General features: G+C 37.3%; 1 protein-coding gene across 3 annotated transcripts in view; it reads left to right on the top strand.

Moving 5' to 3' along the window:
* The first annotated feature begins 213 nt into the window (after positions 1-213).
* Positions 214-19197, top strand: part of raver2 (ribonucleoprotein, PTB-binding 2) — a 96395-nt gene continuing 77411 nt past the window's right edge. Inside the window, exon 1 of one of the 3 annotated variants that reach the window (XM_042005244.1) lies at positions 214-616. In XM_042005244.1, coding sequence (XP_041861178.1) covers positions 344-616 — 273 coding nt within the window. In that variant the 5' untranslated portion in view covers positions 214-343. The remainder of the gene's footprint in view (positions 617-19197) is intronic. The other 2 variants (XM_042005241.1, XM_042005242.1) reach the window with 2 other exon arrangements.

Here is a 19197-nt window from a genome sequence, read left to right as displayed (position 1 = left end):
AAACAAACGAATCCGTGGAGTCAATTGTGTTTTTGGGTTTCTCCTTCAATTAAGAACCAGCAATAAAACAAACGACATAACAAGTCTTAACAAACTGGATTGGGCTTCTCTCATTAAGTTAAAAGTCAACAAACATGCGTTCTTACTCCGCAAGTCATGAACAGTTAACCTGTTACACAAAAACTGCTTTTGTTTGCCATTTTTATTTTGCAATTATTCGGAGTTTTCGTCTTTCGTCCACCAAACACGCGCTCGCACTCACCTCCCACCTGCGCGCGCGCACTCTCTCATCTCTCTCTGTCACTCTCTCCCTCTCCTCACACTTTTCTCTCAGCTACCCAAGATGGCGGCAGCCTCGTCCATCCAGCCGCCGAGCGTTCACTCTTCTCTCGGTCGGGATAGCGCACTTTCCCCGGAGATGGACAGCCCCGAGAGCCGGCAGCCGGAGGATGAGGAGGCGGCGGCAACGCAGCCCTCCGAGCCGGGGATTTGCCTCCGCGACCTGCCGGACATAGAGCCGGAGGAGATCGAGCGGAGGCTGGCCAAAACTCGACAGGAGCTGAGCAACAGGAGGAAAATCCTCATTAAGAACCTGCCGCCTGACACCACCAACCAGGTACATGACAGTTTCCGCCGGAGAAACTACAACAAAAGTAGCGGGGAGCAGGTTTTTATGAGTTTTTGCGTACACTGAGGCTTAGTGCAGTTTTATTGCTGCGCCGCGGTGTAGTTTGCATCGACTGTCGCACTTTGTTTAATTACACTATCAGGTTATGGGACGCAGTAACCAGTGAGCTACTTATGATGACTACCTAATGACATGATGAAGTTTAACTAATGTTCCAGTGATGTTTTAACCCCTTATGGTCAATACTTTTAAATTAACTTAAATTAAACTCTCGAGTAAACAATTTCAATGCCGCTTCATTTTTAATCAGCCTCATGCTGATGTGAGGACAACCTCTATCTATATCGGTAATTCATTGTTTGACCACCATTTTAAGGCTAGAATGAGTTTTATTTTTTATTTTTTTTTACTTTTCTTTGCTGCTTCGGGCTGCAGCTAAAATGCCTTATTATGAAGCTACATACGCGTTTTCACACAATGAAGGATGCAGACAAACCTGACTCGTGAAGAAATGTAAAGCTTAAATTTGCTTCCAGACATCCTGGAAATATTTGTTTTAAAGTGAATTCTTGCAAAAAAATAAGTAGAAAGTGTGCTGCTTTCATTGCAACAGGCCCTCAGATTAAGGTTTTTGTTTTTTTGGTCATGGTTATGAAGGAGTCTGACACTAATGCATCTACACTGACATCATAGATGAACAAGTTTTTCTCTTGTGATTTGTAACTGCATATATTTACTTAAGCAACTTGCACAAAAGCAGTAACTTGAACCAACTAACAACTTTAGTGTAAAAATATAAGAAACAAGGAGATGCAAGAGCAGCTGTGGCCACAGCAGACATGACATGGTGGAATCCATGATATCTAACTGCCTGGTATAAACAGTTTGCTCACATCAGACTCCTTTTACTCAAAGCCAAAGAAAATCACTTAATCTGTTTTTTGTTTATTATACTTGCAAGAACTTTGTATGTTTCTTGTCAAAGACTACAGTGACTTCACTGTTTATAACTTCTTGAGCACTTTGATTTCTCCCACCAAGTGTCATTCATCACTTGTGTCAGCATGCAAGCCTTCAGGAGGCAGTGTGTCGAGCTGTGCCGATGGTGTGTATTCCTCCAGGCTCGTAGCACCAAACATTCTTAGGCGGGCTGGCTGCCAAAGAGAGCCAGCACTCTAAGTGTTTGCGTGTGAGGAAAGGAGGGAGTGTGAAAGAGTCAGACTGCATAGAGTGTGTGAGAAATGACAAAGAGAGGGAAGCGAGAAAGAAAAGTCACTTGGATCAGGTGAAGCAACAGATATGGTAGTTTTCTTGTATTTTTCATGTGTCAGATTGAGTTCGGTATGCTAAGTGAGGCTGAGCAGAGCAGGAAGAAGTCTGCTCTTCCGAACAAGAGGGATAAAACTGCTATTTTTAAAGGAGTCGTTTTGATTCTTTGACATTACTTTGCTAAAGCTGCAGTGCATTGCAATCAGTGTGGGCTCAGGCTATGTACGGAGCCACTGATCTGGAAGCCTCAGACAGAAATAATGATACGAATGATAAAGAAAAGACATTTTCTACCTGAAACTGGGAAATAACCCAAAATATTGAATTTAACAGCAGCATGCTGGTGATTAAAATCATTTACATTCTTAAAAGGTTTGTTGGAGGATTAATATTTACACTAATACCGGCCAGTTTTTATCGTGATAATGCACATGTCTTAAAACAATAAGGTTTTAGGTTTTTGTTAAAGGAAACTTGGTAACGTTGTGTTTGATAGACTCTGCAACACCCAGAAGACTCCATCTCCCGTTCCCCACATACCCACTGCCCCATTAGTGAACACTCCACTGCAGACTGGAAATGTGTGAGTGTACGGTGCAGTGTGTCAGATATATGGCCCTGTTGACAGTCTCCATCTCAGCGAGAGGTGGGGGGATGGAAAAGATGGAGGAAGAGTTCAATAATAATGGGAAGGTTGAGCGAGAGAACAGTGAAAAGGAAAGTAGGATGAGGGAATCTGTTGAATTTGGAAGCCAAGAGCGGCCATGTTCTTGAAATAACGAGTTAACTGTCAAGGATTTTTTCATTAGCATTTCATATATTTTTTCTCGATAATGGGTTAATTAATTAGGCAACTAGGATAAAACAAAGAGTTTAGGAAGGCCTGTAAAAAGTGATGTCAGGCTCAAACTGCTATTTTAAAAACAACCAGTCTCGTCTCCACTAATGCTAACATGCTACAGTCTTAACGTTAGCTGTCCTAATGTAGGAGCTTGCAAGCCTACAACATAAGCTGCTGCTGTCCTTTGTTTATACTTCATGAGGAGAAAACATTGGTTGGCTTTCATACAGCACACATCTGCCCTTTGTCTTCGCAAGATAGGGCTCCATGTTTTTAATCCCATCATCTTTTGATTTTTTTTCTACATGTAAAAAAAAAAAATGAGATAACTCTGATTTGCTATAAACGTTTAAAAAGACATCTTAATATTGGGAAGAAATCTAGGTATCTTTATTTGATTTCTCATAATAAAATAACTTCTGTTTTTCGAGAAAGCATTTTTACATTATGCTGTTTACATGATCAGTTGGGTAATCTGATAACTCCAGAAATTGGATAATGATCAGATTTTTGGTGTGCATGTAAACAGGCTCAATGATTCTAGATCAGTTTGTTATGATAAATTAGCTTTGTGATCTCAAAATAATGGCATCGAAGTACATTATTAATAAAATATGTTTTGCTAAACCCAAAGTAAACCATGGTATGCTTTTGTATTGAGGAATGTTTCAAGATGCCTTTTTCCTTCTTTTATGGGCATCATAATACTGGTGAAAATAATGGAAAACTGATTGGAGGTCTGTTTGGTTTAAATTACCAGCTACCATTAGGTTGTTTTATCACTTTATTTAATTTTTATCCAGCAAATTAGCTCCCAGAGGTAAGTTTATTAAATTCAAAATTTCCCTTACTGAGCTCATTTAGTGTTTTTTTTGTTCGTTTGTTTGCTTGTTTTTTCCCAAGAAATGGGTTCAGCTTCTGGTATTTGCAAGTACGTAATCTTTTTTTCATTCATTCATTTTCTGAACCGCTTATTCCATGAAGGGTCGTGAGTAAGCTGGAGCCTACCCCAGCATTAACAGGTGAGAGGCAGGGTACACCCTGGACAGGTCACCAGTCCATCGCAGGGCCAAGACATCGGGGACAAAAAACCATTCACACACACACACACACTCCCAGGGAGAATTTAGAGTCATCAATTAACCTAACATGCATGTCTTTGCACGTAATCCAAAATTTGATATTTGATCTTTACATCTTAATGTTTTGGCTGATAGGGCAGATACAGTACTGTGACTGGCAGCCCGATTAAACAAATACTTCATCTCTCAATTCATTGATCAGATCCTTGGCATTAAACAAATTGTATTACATCTGCCGTTGATGTGAATAATTACAAAGTTTTCTAACATTTTTATTAAAAACAAAAGTTAAGTATATTTAGCTCACTGAAATCTAAGCATGAGGCTATGATGTGAAAAGTTTTCAGCTTAATTTTCTGTGATCATAGCAGTTGAAAAATACACTGAATGGCCCAGCAGCAGGCAGTAGTGCTAATAAGGTCATCTCTTAAAAGTTACCTTGGCTGTCTTGGTGTGCCACTGTGAACATATAAGCAGTTGTCCAGGAAAAAGTTCCAGCTTGGAAAGCCAGATGATTTCATAGCTGTGCTCTCATGGAAAACATTTTCTTTCAGCTGTTTTGGTACGGAGAAAAATTAAAGAGGAACTTGAACACTCCCCGTCATTCTTTAGGGTCAGTCTTGTTATTTATTTATTTTTTTATAAGTTATAAACTCTAAATTCTCAACGCGCAAGATTCTTGGTTCAGAACAGTTAACTTGATGAGCTTTATTTCTTAATTGCTCATGCACGTTTCCAGGGTATACGGTGGTGTATACGCCCCCACCATGATCTTTGCTGACTCTTTGGTCAGTTTTTTTACTTTTAATAAATTAAAACATTTGCTCTTGCAGGGAAATTGTAGCCACTGAAGACATGTGACTGAACAAAAGACTTGTTAGTACTGAGCTTTGAAGGATTTGTGTATCAGATCCCAGATGTAGACCTGACCCATGAACAGATGATTGGTACAGACTGAGTTATTAGTCTGGCAGCCTAGTCCTGCAAGACAAGCTAAACACAACCTGCTTCACACCCTTTTTCCAGTCCAAAAATGTTTCAAATCATATGATGTAACCTCACAACCACAGTTGTTTATTTCAGTTTTGTTTGAAGAAGGATGTCTAACATCTATTCCTCACTTTGACATGAAGACGGGAAAGTCATGAAAACAATTATAACTCTTCAAATGTTTAAATGTCACCATGACATTCTCATATTAAATACCAGTAACTGTGTGCGTGTGTAGACTGGAGCCCATTTATTCAAGCAGAAAAATACGCTTCTTTAAATTCAAGCAGCTGGTAAGGCAAAGCAAGGCAAATTTATTTGTATTGCACATTTCATGACAAGACAATTCAAAGTGCTTTACATAAAACATTAAAAGCATTACAGCAGGGAGCAGGAAGCAATAAGAAGAGCATTAAAAAACAAACATAAGAAATTAAAACAGAAAGAAAAAGCTAAAATTAAAGTTTAAAAATTCAAGCTTAAAGAAACAGATGCAGATTTGGACTTCTAAATAAAAACTACTGAAATGCAGCAGAACAGGTGGGTCTTTCATTTGGATTTAAATAAACTGAGTGTGGTATGCAAACATATTTGCAGATGAACATGGAAGTAGTGTTTGTGTGTTTTTTTGTGTATTTACATTAGACTTGGTTCTGCTTCCAAGGTCTTGGATTAGGTACATAAATGTGGGAATTTTTATAAAAAAGATGTGTATGTTCACTTTCAGTAAGCAGAGTTTGTGTGTGTGTGCAGTTGTATTTGCATATGCACAGCCAAAGACTAATGCAGCCACTTTTATTTTACGTGCTGTGATGGGTGTGTGAGGAGCAGATGTTCATTATGTCTGCCACTCCTGACAGTGGGTAGTCTTCATCACCTTCAATTATGAGGCTTTCTCGCCAACATTTTAGCCGCTTTTTTCTAGCATTAGTCACCTTTAAGTGTTAGAAATGTTTGTGACACGGTTTGAAATTTATACCGGGTTGGACTGTGTGTCCAACCAGAATAAGTAAACACTACTTTCATGGACTTTCTATCTCCAACTTGGTTGGAGATGGACTGTGAATTCTGCATCTGGGATCATTTATGGCTGGAAAAGAGAAAAGGAAACATTTTTGGTGATCATCACTGATTTGTTTAGGATTGAAATAAAACAGCATTTTGTAAACTGATCACACAGAAGGCCTTTGTATGTTTCATATTCCATGACTGCACTGAAAGTCAAACCTTGTGATCTAAATGGAGGAGGGAGTTGTGCTGAGTAGATAAAAGGTTTTGAAGTAACCTCTGAAGAAAGGCATTGACCGGATAAGTACAGAGGGAATGGGGAGTGGAGTAATTGGATAAAAGGTTACAAGAAACTAATGAGTGTGTGTTTGGAGTAGTGAGACAAGGTGGTGTTCTTAGTTGAACCTCCACAGTTCTCCTTCATTAACTTCCAAAAGGAAATTATCTTTAATCTGTCCTAATGCTAATTTTTTTCCCTTTTTAACTCCACGCTTCAGTTAACTGTGTTTGGACTTCAGAGATGGTTGCCTGCTGTTAAGAACGGCTGCCATCACTGTGTAAAATGTGTTTGTCATGGAGCAAGTGGAACGATGGGGACGCTTCTAAATTCTGTTGGTTCCTGTTTGCTCTTGGAACTTTGACATTTATACAGCAGCAGCACAGACGTTTACTCAAGTGATGCTTTTGGTACAGAAATGAATATATCTAACATTTAGAAGCGATATTTTTATAAAAGGAAATCATTCGCTTTGTCTGATTTGCATGTTTGGCTTTCAGTGTGATGGAGGTCCGCACTGACCTTACCCCTCTGATTACATAATGTACCATATACCAAACTCTGAACATGAGTGTCAGATGTGCAGGTTGTGTCAGATCACAAACATTTAGCCTGATCCATGTGAGTCAACAACATACAATCCAGTCAGCAGCAGCTCTGCATGTGCAAATTTACTACTGACAGATCAGAAAGACAGGTGTAAGCCATGGAGGGTGTCACCTCTCATCAAAGAGCAGAAACTGTACAGGCAATACAGCCAGTGACACAGTGGAAAATGTGCATAGTACTTAGTCTGATTAATTAAACTTTCCTCCAAGCCCAAATTAACAGCGTGAACCTATCCATCCTTCTATAATAATGGTTTATTTTCATACATCACTTTAAAGAGTTTTGGTCTGCTGTGAAAAATGGGGTCTGTCACTGCCAGATTAAAGGGAAAAATCTCACCACAGAATGTAAAATTCAGTTTAAATATGTTTGTGCTGAAAATGCTGCTATGTTCAAATTAAATTAATAGATGCATTGACTAAAAAAATCCTTTCAGTCTAAATTACAACTTTGTTTTGGTGTTAGCTACACAATGGCATGCAAAGGTCTGGTATCCCTTAAGGAAAGAAAATAATGTGCTATATCCAAAAACTATAAAGTTAAAATGATGCATTTATGGAAATGAAAAGGACCACATTTCTGTTGGTTAGTGGACTTTTGGGGTTTCTGCAACATGTTTTTTCCCAAACTTCCAAGTCTTTCAAAATAATTTTAATGAACTTACCCTGCTTGGCAGTGTGGATCAGTGGGTAGAGTCGTCGTCTTGTAGCTTGAGGGTTGCCGGTTCGATCCTCGGCCTGTCGAGCTCATGTCGAGGTGTCCCTGAGCAAGACACTGAACCCCAAATTGCTCCTGATGGGCCTTGCATGGCAGCTTCCACCATCGATGTGTGAATGCGATGTATGATGTAAAGCGCTTTGAGTATCATTCCAGGTACAGAAGAGCGCTGTAGAAATACAGACCATTTGCTTAAAATGTTTTAATAAGACTTTCTTTAAATGTTGTTGTGATCAGTTACCTGCATACAGAAACAGAAAAAAATTGCCAAACCTGATGCTGTATGCATTAATAGTAATGTAATGTCATAATTGCATTACATTACTCATTTAAAACAAAGTTGTTACTTTCTGAACATTTTCTTCTGTCACCTTGCAAAAACAATATTTAGACCCTGCTTCACAGTGTCTATGCTCTGTATACATATTATTTTACTCATTTTGATTATATGTTTAGAGTGTTAGTTGAATTATGTGACATCCCACTGTTAGAAATTATACAAAAATGTGTGCACAACTAGTATGGGAGACATTCACTTTCTCCACATGCAGTCTGTTGATATTCAAAGTGTTTCTGCAAGTACAATGGCTACTCAGCTTCTTTAACAGTTTATGCCCTGTTTTTCTCATATCTGTCGCTATGATAATTATGTAAGCATGTACTGAAATGGCTCAAGTGTTGTTTTTATTATAAATCACTGGCATTAATACAAAGGCTGTCTGTGGGCAAAGTCTGGTAAAACATCCAATAATGTAAAACTGTCAAGTGAAAAAATAAGAATAGGTTATATTCCCTTCTAAAATTAGTTGAAGGCTAACACTAAGCTCATTCTGTAAACACGTCTACTTTATCTCATGTGGAAAAGCCCACAAATCAAAGAAGTCAGATGAAGCAGGAATAATGGTTATTCATAAATGACCCAATGACTGCAGGACTGTGATATGTAGAGGAGGAGTGACTGTTGGCTCAGTGGGAAAAATAACCTTCAATCTGAGCCCCGTCGCTTCGGGGCCTGAGCCATGCAGAGATGGGAGGGTGTGGACAGGAGGGAGGGAAGTGGGGTCACACTAGCTGGCAGCAAAATCTGTCCTGTCTCAGGGAAAGCCACCTGCTACTATAAACCCATTGCTTTTTCCTTGCTCTGAACACATCAGCCAGCTTTTCTGAGAGGAAAAACATGAAAATGAGGAAATGGGAAAATGCAAGCAACAGCAGCAGTTTGAGCAGGCGGCAATGCTGAAGCAGTGCTTTCCTGTAAGATGCAGTTCTTATAATGATTTTGTCTCTGACATCATGAAAGCAACAAGGAAAATCTCCAAGTCTGACATGAAATTAAAGAGTAGCTTTTCCTTGTCAATTAAAAAAAAAAATTAGATGAGGCTAAGTGGGGGAAAAAAAGTTTTTAAAACATGTATTAAAATGGATTTTAAGAACAAAAATTTAACTGAGGGTCAAAATGGAAATTGTGTTGTACATCTCTATCCTTTTTTGTTTAGAATAATTATGAATTGTTTAGAACATATGAAAGGTGCACAGCAAATTTGCTACATTCATTGTTTTTAGCCGCCATAAAAGAAATGTTCTAAGCCAAATATGATCCTGTGTATGTGTTGTGTGAGTGAGAGAGAATAATGCTGATGAGATATGAAAGATTACCAGTTGTAAATTTGCATGCTGCCAGTTGAACAGGGAATAAGATACTCTTTTGAGTTTACAAATGTAAATCTGACTCCAAAGGAGCCAGTGCCTCACCTGCCACGAACAAGCTTGTCTTGCTTTGTCCAAGTCAGATATTGTCCCTAATTCTAACCAAGTACTTTTGTTGCCAAAACAAAACCAACAGAACTTGGCATAAAAAAAGAAAAGAATAACTGAAGCTAAAAATAAACTCTGAAGAACAGGACAACAGAGCTACTGTTTCTTTCAAGCACTGAATCAGGGTCTCCTGGTTGAGTCTTGAATTGGTCTGATTGGCCTTGGCAGAGGGTCTGCTCTGAATGCTTTCCGTCACGTTTACACAGTTTAATGTTGATGCCAGGTAAGGAGAACAGAAGAGAAAAGGACTCAAAACAGAAGTGTTAAACATTAAATTCCACCAATGCATTTGCAGAATATTGCATACAGTACAAGGTGTGAAGACACTGAGAGTGCGTCAGAGATAGAAGTAAGGATATATGCATGCCTGTGTTTGTACGAGTCTGCTTGCAGTGTGAGTGTGCACATTTTCCAACGAAGCTCTCCTGGCAACCATTTGATGGGCCAACGATCCGTGCTGTGCATGGTTTGAGCCACCTGTCACACACACACAAACACAACGCTCAGTTCTTACCAAATATAGAAAACGTCTTAAAGATCTTTTGGGCACGCATAGTTATGATTTTAGATCAAATACGTAACATACTGTTAAACCATGGGTTGGGACTGAAGACAGCTGCTTTATGTGGCTCATTTATTTAAAAGTAAGTATGACAAAATCCTACACTGTCATGCATTCGGCAGCACTGACTCACATCACATTGAGAAATAATTAAAAAAAAAAAAAATTATTTTTACCTTTAGTGGCTATTCAGTGAATTTCTCCTTAATTCTGATATTTTTTCAAATAGCAGCTAATGTAAAATATCTATAATTTACTCTGCACTGTACAAATCCTTAGACTATAGGTAGCTTAAAGGTAGTGTTAGCAACTGTAATTATTCAGATAATGATTTGCTTTCTAGCAGACCTGGGCTGTATCTCAGCCTCTCCTACTCATTGCAGCATACATCACTCCATCAGTAGGTCAAGGACGCAGTTCCTGCCGGTAAGGAGGCCACGCAGAGTGTGTTTGTCCCCTAATCCCCTTCATCTTTCTTTCACGTGGACACAGAGCTGATAGACCACTGCTACTTTCCCTCAGTGGCCCTGTTTGTGGTGTGAAGCTATCTCATGTATGACAGCAGAACAAATGGAGAATGTGCGTGTCTGTGCAGTTGTGCAATGAATGAACAGGTGCCGCAGTAAACAATCTTTCTATTGCATCTTTTGTCTTTTTCCCGGGGGGTTCACTTGGTTTTCTCACTTTACGTTCTTATATTAGGTTTTTCACTCGCCCTGTACAGAATATGATCCTCAGAGTGAGTTACACGTTACAGCAGGGAATTACAAATGCCTAAACTGACAGATGTAAAAAGAAAATGAATGGGTCATATTGTACCCAGATTATAGGGAAAGGCACTTTGCAGGGAAATTAACAGGAAATTAAAGTTGTGAGTGGAAAGGAAATTCCTGCCGAACACACGAGTCTTGGCATCACACATCATGGATGTTGTAGTTATATTAGCCTTGTAACACGTATCTAATCCACATGGGATAATTCTCTCTCTGAGTTTGTCTGTTGGGATATTTGAAGAAGTTAGTTACAGATGTAGATGTTTTTTTGAGGATACTTGATGGTGTTTAAAGACTCTAAAGCAGGTTAGATCTGATAAGGATGCCCATTTTAACCATTTATCCAAACTGGTTGTTGGACATTCTAAACACACTTTTCTTGTTTTTCATGATGATTAAGAAATGGATTTGGTCCAAAACAATCTGGCCTGGGTCCAAACCTTTGAATCTGTCCAATCCACTGAGCGCAGTTAGCTCACCTGGTACTGTTAGATAAAACAATTTAATTCACTTCAGATTTACTTGTACAGAAAAGTAATTTAAGAGCACTTTCAAAGATGAAGTCTTATTAAAAAAAATAATCCAATTAAATAAAATCAGTTGTAATTCACATTAGTCCAATTCATTATAATTGTCTTCATATTAAGCTTGTCTGTAGAAAGTTGCCAAGCTAAGGAAAGCAGTTTTTTTTTATCAAATCTTTTTTTTTATTCAGTCAGCGTGTTAAGCAAGTAGGAGCTGGAGGATGACAGAGGAGAAGGAAACCCAATAGTCGTCTATTGTTAGAAAAACAGAATAATAATAATAATTATAAAAAAATTATCCTAAGAACATGGCAGCTGAACAAATCACTAATCAATAACATGGCCAAAGCCATCTCTGTCAAACTGTTGTCAAACTATTTGGGTATTCTTACTTTTATTTCACAGCCCCAACACATGTTACTGACAAAAAGGAGCTATTAAATTCAGGCATTTCGATTTCTTTTCAGTGATTTGTTTGGGAGATTCAGACACTGTCCACTAATAGAAAATTAACGTGAATCAGTGTCAAATTGAAGCTGGGAATTAAGTGTAATGAGTTAAATTTTTCTGTTTAGCAATAAGCGAACTGTGGTACACAGATGTGGAGTCGCAGATCTCAGTAGTAAGTGCATCCTCTTTTTTTCAGCAACAATGTAGATAACATGAGCCAGTACGTCTGATCTGGTTCTGTTGGAATAGCTGCTCATTCCTTGGTCATGCCCTCTGTACTCTTTTTTTTTTTTTCTTTTTCTTTTCAGCAGTTTGCACATTGTCAGACGTTGCTCAGCATATCCCTGAGGGTTTTGAGTGATTTTTGGTCTGGTACTGTAGCATGCAAGTGAAAAGATAAGATATTTTCACTGTGAGCTATTCTTACAAGATCCAGGCCGACAAGTATTAGTGCACTGCGCCTTGAAAAATGAAGGGTTGTTCCACAACAGTCCTGGCAGTGTGCCATCCACAAACAGACAAGTATAAGGGTTTCTGCTATGGTTTGGCTCGGGGTGACTGTGTTCAGGTATGTGAGATGGGTCAAAGGATTCATCAACTCATTGGACAGTGCTTTACTTAAGGCTTTTGCCTATTTGTGATTCTGTGAGTTGGAAAGCTGAAATAATCCTTTTATATATCAGAATTTTTACTTAGTAAATATGTACAACATGGATATCAAGAAATACATGAAATAATACCAGTGCATTTTCAATTCATGTGGATATATTAAGCTCAGAAGTCACAAGATTGCATCTTTTCAGAGACTCGTCCTCATCATGTTGGATTTAGAACACATACTAAATCAAATATGCTCACAATGATGCCTTGAGGGCCTTGATGCAGCTTTTGTGTTTGGTTTATGAGATGAAACCAGAACTAGAAATGAACTAGAAAAAAATTCTTCCTATATTTTGGCTGCAATGAAACACATTTGTGATATTTTACATCTATGGTAATTGCAATCTAATCTGAATGATCCTAGATTATTGAAAAATTCTTATTCTTAATCACTTTTTGGCTACAGTCCCGAACAGTCCCCTTTAAAAGTGTGCATCTGCTAGTCCCAGAGCTTTCTGATACTCATGTTTACCCAAATATTGTTTGGTACATTGAACCAGCAGCTTTGACTTCCCGAACTTGGCACTTTGAGCCATTTTAGCTTGTCATAACAGGAAAGGCTCAGATATAATTGATAACATTAATCATGTCTGTATTTAATTGAGTTTGGAGTGTTGTATTTGCTGGCTCAATTCCATTTTCTACTCTGACACTTCATATAAACCAGTGCTTTTTGTGGTACTGTAGAAAAAGTCTACTTTGAAAAAGGTCCATTAATGTCAACACTGTCAGTTGGAGATGAGGTGTTTTATTCTTTTAGAGATGAGCTTGATTAATTCAAATCTCCTCAGATGAGTTAAAAAGTAAACTTTTTTTTTGGCTGAATATGACTCCAGCTTTCAGAGAGCTCTCACTCAGCATAAATCTATTCATAGTCAAGTTTACAATAATGATGCTTCAAAGTGAGCTTCTAGCCTGTTACATATGCTCCATTTTGCCAACAAGAACACAGGGATGGCTTGTATTAAAATTTAAAGAAATCGTGTAATTTTTCTCTGTTACAGAATGCAAAATGTGAGGCTAAAATGAAAGAAAACACTGGTGAGAGTTCTTTTTCTGTAATATGCAGCAAAAGTCCAAATGTTTCTAGTGAAAGGAACACTGTAGCAGTCATTGCCCAATGTGAAAAAACACAATGTGCACGGCATAGATCTGCATTTCATCTGGCCAGAAGTGTTTGAGCTCATTCCTATTTGTCAAGGAGATCTAGATTGGTTCTGCCAAATTTATCTTGGTGGGACAAACAAAATGAGAATAAACTAGAAAGCACAGGAGTCGTACTTGATACACTTGGTACAACTTTTTTTTTTCTCATTTCTAGTTTAAACTAGTTGCTAGTCAGCCAGCTGTTTGCATGCATTGGTCTGCACAGCATGTCAAGATTTAAAGTTAGTGCTTATTGGCTCCTTGTGCTGCCCTACATGTCTTGTGGTTTCCTGTAACAAACCTCCATCCAATTGATCCCCAGAGACATGCATCTTTGTGGAAACCTAATTTCAGTTTAAACTAATCCGGACAATATAATAGTAACTTCAATCAACTTAAATAAAATGTGTGCTTGTGTGTGCATGTTAAAAGCATTTAAAATGAAATATCAATGCAAGGAAAGCTGGCGAGGTGGGTGGTGTGCTTCATCTTGCTCTGCAGCCATTGATCACTGATTTACAGCTGGAGGCGGCAGCAGTCTTAAGTGATCAGAGCCGACATGTGTGAAGATGATATCAGCTGTTTCGAGCGGGGCTAAAGATTTCATGTTGCTTGAACCCACAAGTAGTTGTGCCATGTGCTAGATCAGGCTGCTATGACTTTCCTTATCAAGCTTCCTTCTCTCAGGGCGGTCTACTTTAATACTCGACCAAAGAGTGCACCCACATATGCACTCAATGAAATAGGCTGTAGGCTTAAAGCTAGATCTGTGGTACTGCCTGGACCTACTTGAAATCTCAGCTTTTGACAGTGTTCAGGCCTGAAAATGAAGTACTATTGCATCAAATGAACCAGATGTGATTATTAGTTATGTTACGAAAAATCTACATATTCAAAGTAACAAGGTTGGTTTATTTTTATTCACCTTAACATACCAAGAGGTAAACTCTGCATTTCATTTGTGATTTGGACTTTATTATCACAGATATTAATGATTTGCACTTCATAAAGTGAATTTTAGACAAATAAGATTCTGTCTTCATCTTCAAAGAGCTTTTATTGTGTTCATTTCCTGCTTCGTAATTCTATTTTGAGGTTTTCCTTGAATAGATTTGAGTGTTATAAAATGTTCTGCTTATTCTGCAAGTCAGAATAGCTGTCAGACATTTTTGTTGACTACAACATTGTTTATTGTCTTAAGATTTTTTTTTTCTTTTCAATGTCAGTTATAAAAACCTGGACAGATTTGTTTGTGAAAACTTACCTGCATATTATATTATCGTACTGTAATTTTATTTATTGAAGTTATTTCTGGGATAAAATATCATTAAATAAAATCACATTATAAATATCATCAGCTTGAACACTGACCACTCTGGCTGAAAATATACCTTCTTTTAATTTTGCATACTTGTGATTATCATGACTTATTTTGTGTTTATTTCAAGTGTCATTTGTGAACATCCTCATAAAGTAACGCTACGTGTTTGCAAGCTGTAATATGCGAGTAATCGTATGGGCAGGTTAAGGACCAATTTGACCAAATGGAAGAGCTTCAATAGTTGTACAAATAAACAAGACACCTATGCTTATTTTTAGCTGCTTTACATACAAATGTTAATTTCCTCTGTTGGTCGAAGGTCTCCAATGCACCCCTAGTGGAATCCATCAGTAACGCACATAATACACAAGCAAGTATGTGAACAATGATGCTCACAATGCAGCAGTTTGTCTACGCAACATTAAAAAGCAAGTATATTCCCTACCTTTAGCTTGCCAATGATGACATGCTCTGATAAATAATTCATAGTAACAACCATTACAAGTGCAGCTGCTCTTAGACATGCCACAATAACATTTTATTAGACAAATATTTGTTATATGCATAATTGATTTAACCATTTAATATTTAATATTTGTTTCTATGTCACTATGATAGATTTATTGTAATCATGGTGTAATAAACATACACCTTGTGCAGAATAACATTTATTTGTAGGCAAAAACAACTCTTTTGCTTTAAAGTGTTGTACGTAGATGTCAGCGGAGGCTAAGTAAAAGTGTATTTCTAAGGGATTTGCAGTTGTTGGGATGTATGTATTCCTAGTAATTTATATAGCTCTGCAAGGTTTTGCAAGATTTTATAAAATGTTTTTTTTTTTATGTTTTTCAACCATTTGAAATGGCTACATTTCTTGGGCTTATATACCACGTTACATTGTCAAAATGCACCACTGGATACAGTCATGTTTCTGTTTATTCACTCTTCTCTTTGACAGTTGCCAGTTATGAAAATGATCACCAACATGCCAGGTAATTTGCAATCATATGATTATGCGATAATTGTTACAGTCATAGCTGCTCCTTGTGTTTTTCTTTACCAGATTTAAAAAGATAAGAGCCTCGCTAATGGTGCTTTTCTTTTGTTGGTCTTGCTTCCATTTAACCTTTTGTAGGAAAAGGCAGAAAGGTTTAACAAACTCCTGTTTTGCTTTGAGTTAAGATATTAGAAGAAAATAGAATCATTTATTGTCATTGTATGTAATATGTATGCAAAGGAATTGAATAACAAACCATTGAATCCATGATCATAAAACATGATGAATGATAACAAAATGTTAAGATTTGTTTTAATACTTGAGAGCATAGTTTTTCCACAGTACAATAATAATACAGTTTTCCACAAAACAAGACAGTGAAGCAGGGAGAAAATTAATTGAAATCATGAATCATCCATAACAAGAAAAAGACGAAAATCTTTATGTTCTGGGTATATTTCTCTGCCAGGTTATGTCCAGTTTCAGTTGTCTGTCTCTTTACTGAGGCTGTTAAAAACACAAATGTTTTAAGTAGAAAGGTTTTGAAATAGTGATGTTGGTGTCAGAATAAAACAAAGTGCAGTTTTATCGAACAGTGTAACTGGAGGTGTTAGGCCAGAAAACGGACAGGAAAAAAAGGGCAGTATGATGTGCTAAACTATTAAAATTGTAAGGCTCAACTCGAGGCAGGATTGTTTGTGTTCCTAAAAATAGTGTTTCAGTGTTTTGTCATCAGTGTTGGGTAGTAACACGTTACTGTAACTCTGTTACTTTTGTCAGTAACTAAAATACTCTAACACATTACTCTTTAAAGTAACTCATTTACCGTTACCCTTTGGTGCATTTGTTCGTTACTAGCTGAATGAATACATTTCGGCCAGCAGCTGTGAGCTTCCTGTTTACAGCGGCATGGGCAGTGCTGCAAAGTCCCATTTGTTGGGCTTATTTTTGTCTGTCAAGTCGCTTGTAAATATCATCAGTCGCGGGTTTTTTGGGCTTGTTTACTTAAGTGTTGTTGCTTCCTCTGCTCCCTCTGAGAAGCCCCCATGCTCTCACAGCTGTCCACAGTAAAGCAATAACCCCTGGATGTGAAACAGGAAACGTGAACGCAACAGTCCTTTTTGTCAGGAGCTAGCGTTTACAGCCCTGTTTCCTTGGTTACCACGGGCATCCGAACCGGCACGCCCCTACCCACACACACAACTTCGCTTGACAGAGAGTCAATGCAGTGACAATGCGAGCGAATAACTAAGGAAATATACAAATAAAAAATATATAATAGAGTAGGAGAAAGAGGGCTCCACATGCATTATAGATCTCATTTTTGTACAAGACTAAGTTAAAATATTAACGGGAGAATTTAAAGAATGTTTTTTTTACAAAAATAACTAAAAATGTACTTTTAACAGTAACACATTACTTTTTAAATAGGTAATCAACAAAGAAACTGGGTTACTTTTGAATGGAGTAACTAGTAACTAACAAGTTATTTTTTTTATAGTAACTAGCACAACACTCATGTGGTGAAACAAACAAACCTTCAATTCAACTAAAAGTACAGCACAGTAGAAAGCCACGTTAAAACCCGCTTCATGCAGAGCGAACTCTGAGGGGAGAAAATGATCCACGGCTGCATGTCACTGACTGTTTGCACCGTCTCTTTCTTCTCCAGAACAGTCTTAAGGTAAAAAAGATGGAAATATTTACTGAGTTTACACATCATGACTGATGGAAATTTCTGTTTTTCATGTGACATTTATCAATTTATCTTTATTATCACTTTAGGCAATAAGTTTTTTTTTAAGACTATTATTTTTTATTCATTTTAATACAAAATTTTACTCAAGCTTCTCCTCCAGGAATGTATTTTGTGACCAGATAAAGGAAAAAAAAGGCACAAGGGGGCTTTGGCCATTGGGACTTGACAGCAAAAACAGATGCACTTCAGATGAAGCCTAAATAACTTTGGAGGGCAGTATGTTGAAATCCGAGCATAAAGTTTTTGTCTACATTGATTAAATCCTCATGTGTTGGCATAAAATAGAAACTGTTAAATGAAACTTTTTAAGACCTGACAGTCTCATTTTAGTGCAGAGTATTCCCATCGCTTTACAGAACAAGTCAATATGATTAAAGTATTTTCTAATAAAAAAGATAAAGCTCTTATTATTATTTAATAATATTTTATTATGTTTTTCTTTTCTGCAAACACCATCAATATTTCCAGGAAATTTATATTGATTAGAAACAAATGCATTTTGTCTAGACTTGTCTTTTTTAAATCATTTATTTATTTTTTTTTAGTACAAGTGCATAATAAAAAATCAAGAACAAACTGAAAAACTTTAAGAAACTGGATATTTAGTGTGTCAATGTTTTTGATTCTCCATTTAAATTAAGGCTGATATTCTTTGTAGCAGCGTAGATGGATATTTGATGCCAAACCTGCTAATAAACATCAGTAACAAGAAGAAAAAATATATATATTTTTTTTCTTTACATGGTGTGAAACGTGTCTGCTCTTGTATGTGAAAGGGCTGGATGGTTGTTTGAGGGGTAGAAAAAAGAAGAACTTACACATCAGATATCTCATAAAATAATGAGATAAATTGGAGATGATGTGTCTTCTAGAAAGTATCTACAAACCTGACCTCCCAGAAATGACTCAAATTTGAGCATGGGATGGCCATGAATCGGTACTCTTCCTTAACTCAAAGTTACTTCTTTGTGTTTATCTTTTAATGGAAGCACACAACATAACCTACATTAGATGGTGGTGAATTAAAGCCCACAATAAGAGCAGTATTAACCAACTGTTCAGATCAGCCTGGCTAATCAGTTTTTAAAAACCACGTTTTTTTTTTTTTTTTTTTTTTTATATTAAAGCCCTTTCACAAGCCTAATGGTTCCCTTCAACCAGCACTTGACTATACATAAAGTGAATTATAAAAACAAGTAGGAGGGAAATAATGTCTCCATTTTGCCATTAAAACTTATCTCTAGTTACACAACAGTGACTGTATAAATCTGCAGAATTTATACTAAAACTTGCAGGCTTTTTGATCACTAGTGTTTCTCCCAGGTTTACAGCTTTCCTTAGGCAGAAAGTCGCCAACACAAACATTTAAAGGACTGGCAAGAAGACGTTATATAGGAGAATAATGCATGCCCATTCTACATCTACATCATAATTAATCTGCTGTGAAACAGCAGTGAGTTTCAGACATGTCACTTACATGTTGGCTTAATATACAGGGGGTGCAAATCTCAGCAACTTTAAAATCAACACTTTTAAATAAATGTATTCACAAAGCTGTCTAGTGCTGTAACAGGTAGCCTACCAGCACAACAGTGTAAATATGACACATGTGAGTGTTAAAGTGATATAAAATGATACTCAGCTGTGAAGTCATGTCACATTTTCAGACTTCATCACGGACTGATTTCCTATAAATGACTCAAAGGATGAGACAATAAACCCCAAAGACAGAAAAAAAGTTTTAATATGTGCAGATAAAGCGAATATAA

This window comes from Melanotaenia boesemani, chromosome 14 (genome assembly GCF_017639745.1).
Source record: "Melanotaenia boesemani isolate fMelBoe1 chromosome 14, fMelBoe1.pri, whole genome shotgun sequence".
Classification (NCBI taxonomy): Eukaryota; Metazoa; Chordata; class Actinopteri; order Atheriniformes; family Melanotaeniidae; genus Melanotaenia; species Melanotaenia boesemani.
The sequence above is the reverse complement of the archived record's forward strand: the minus strand, read 5'-3'. Positions and strand labels throughout refer to the sequence as shown.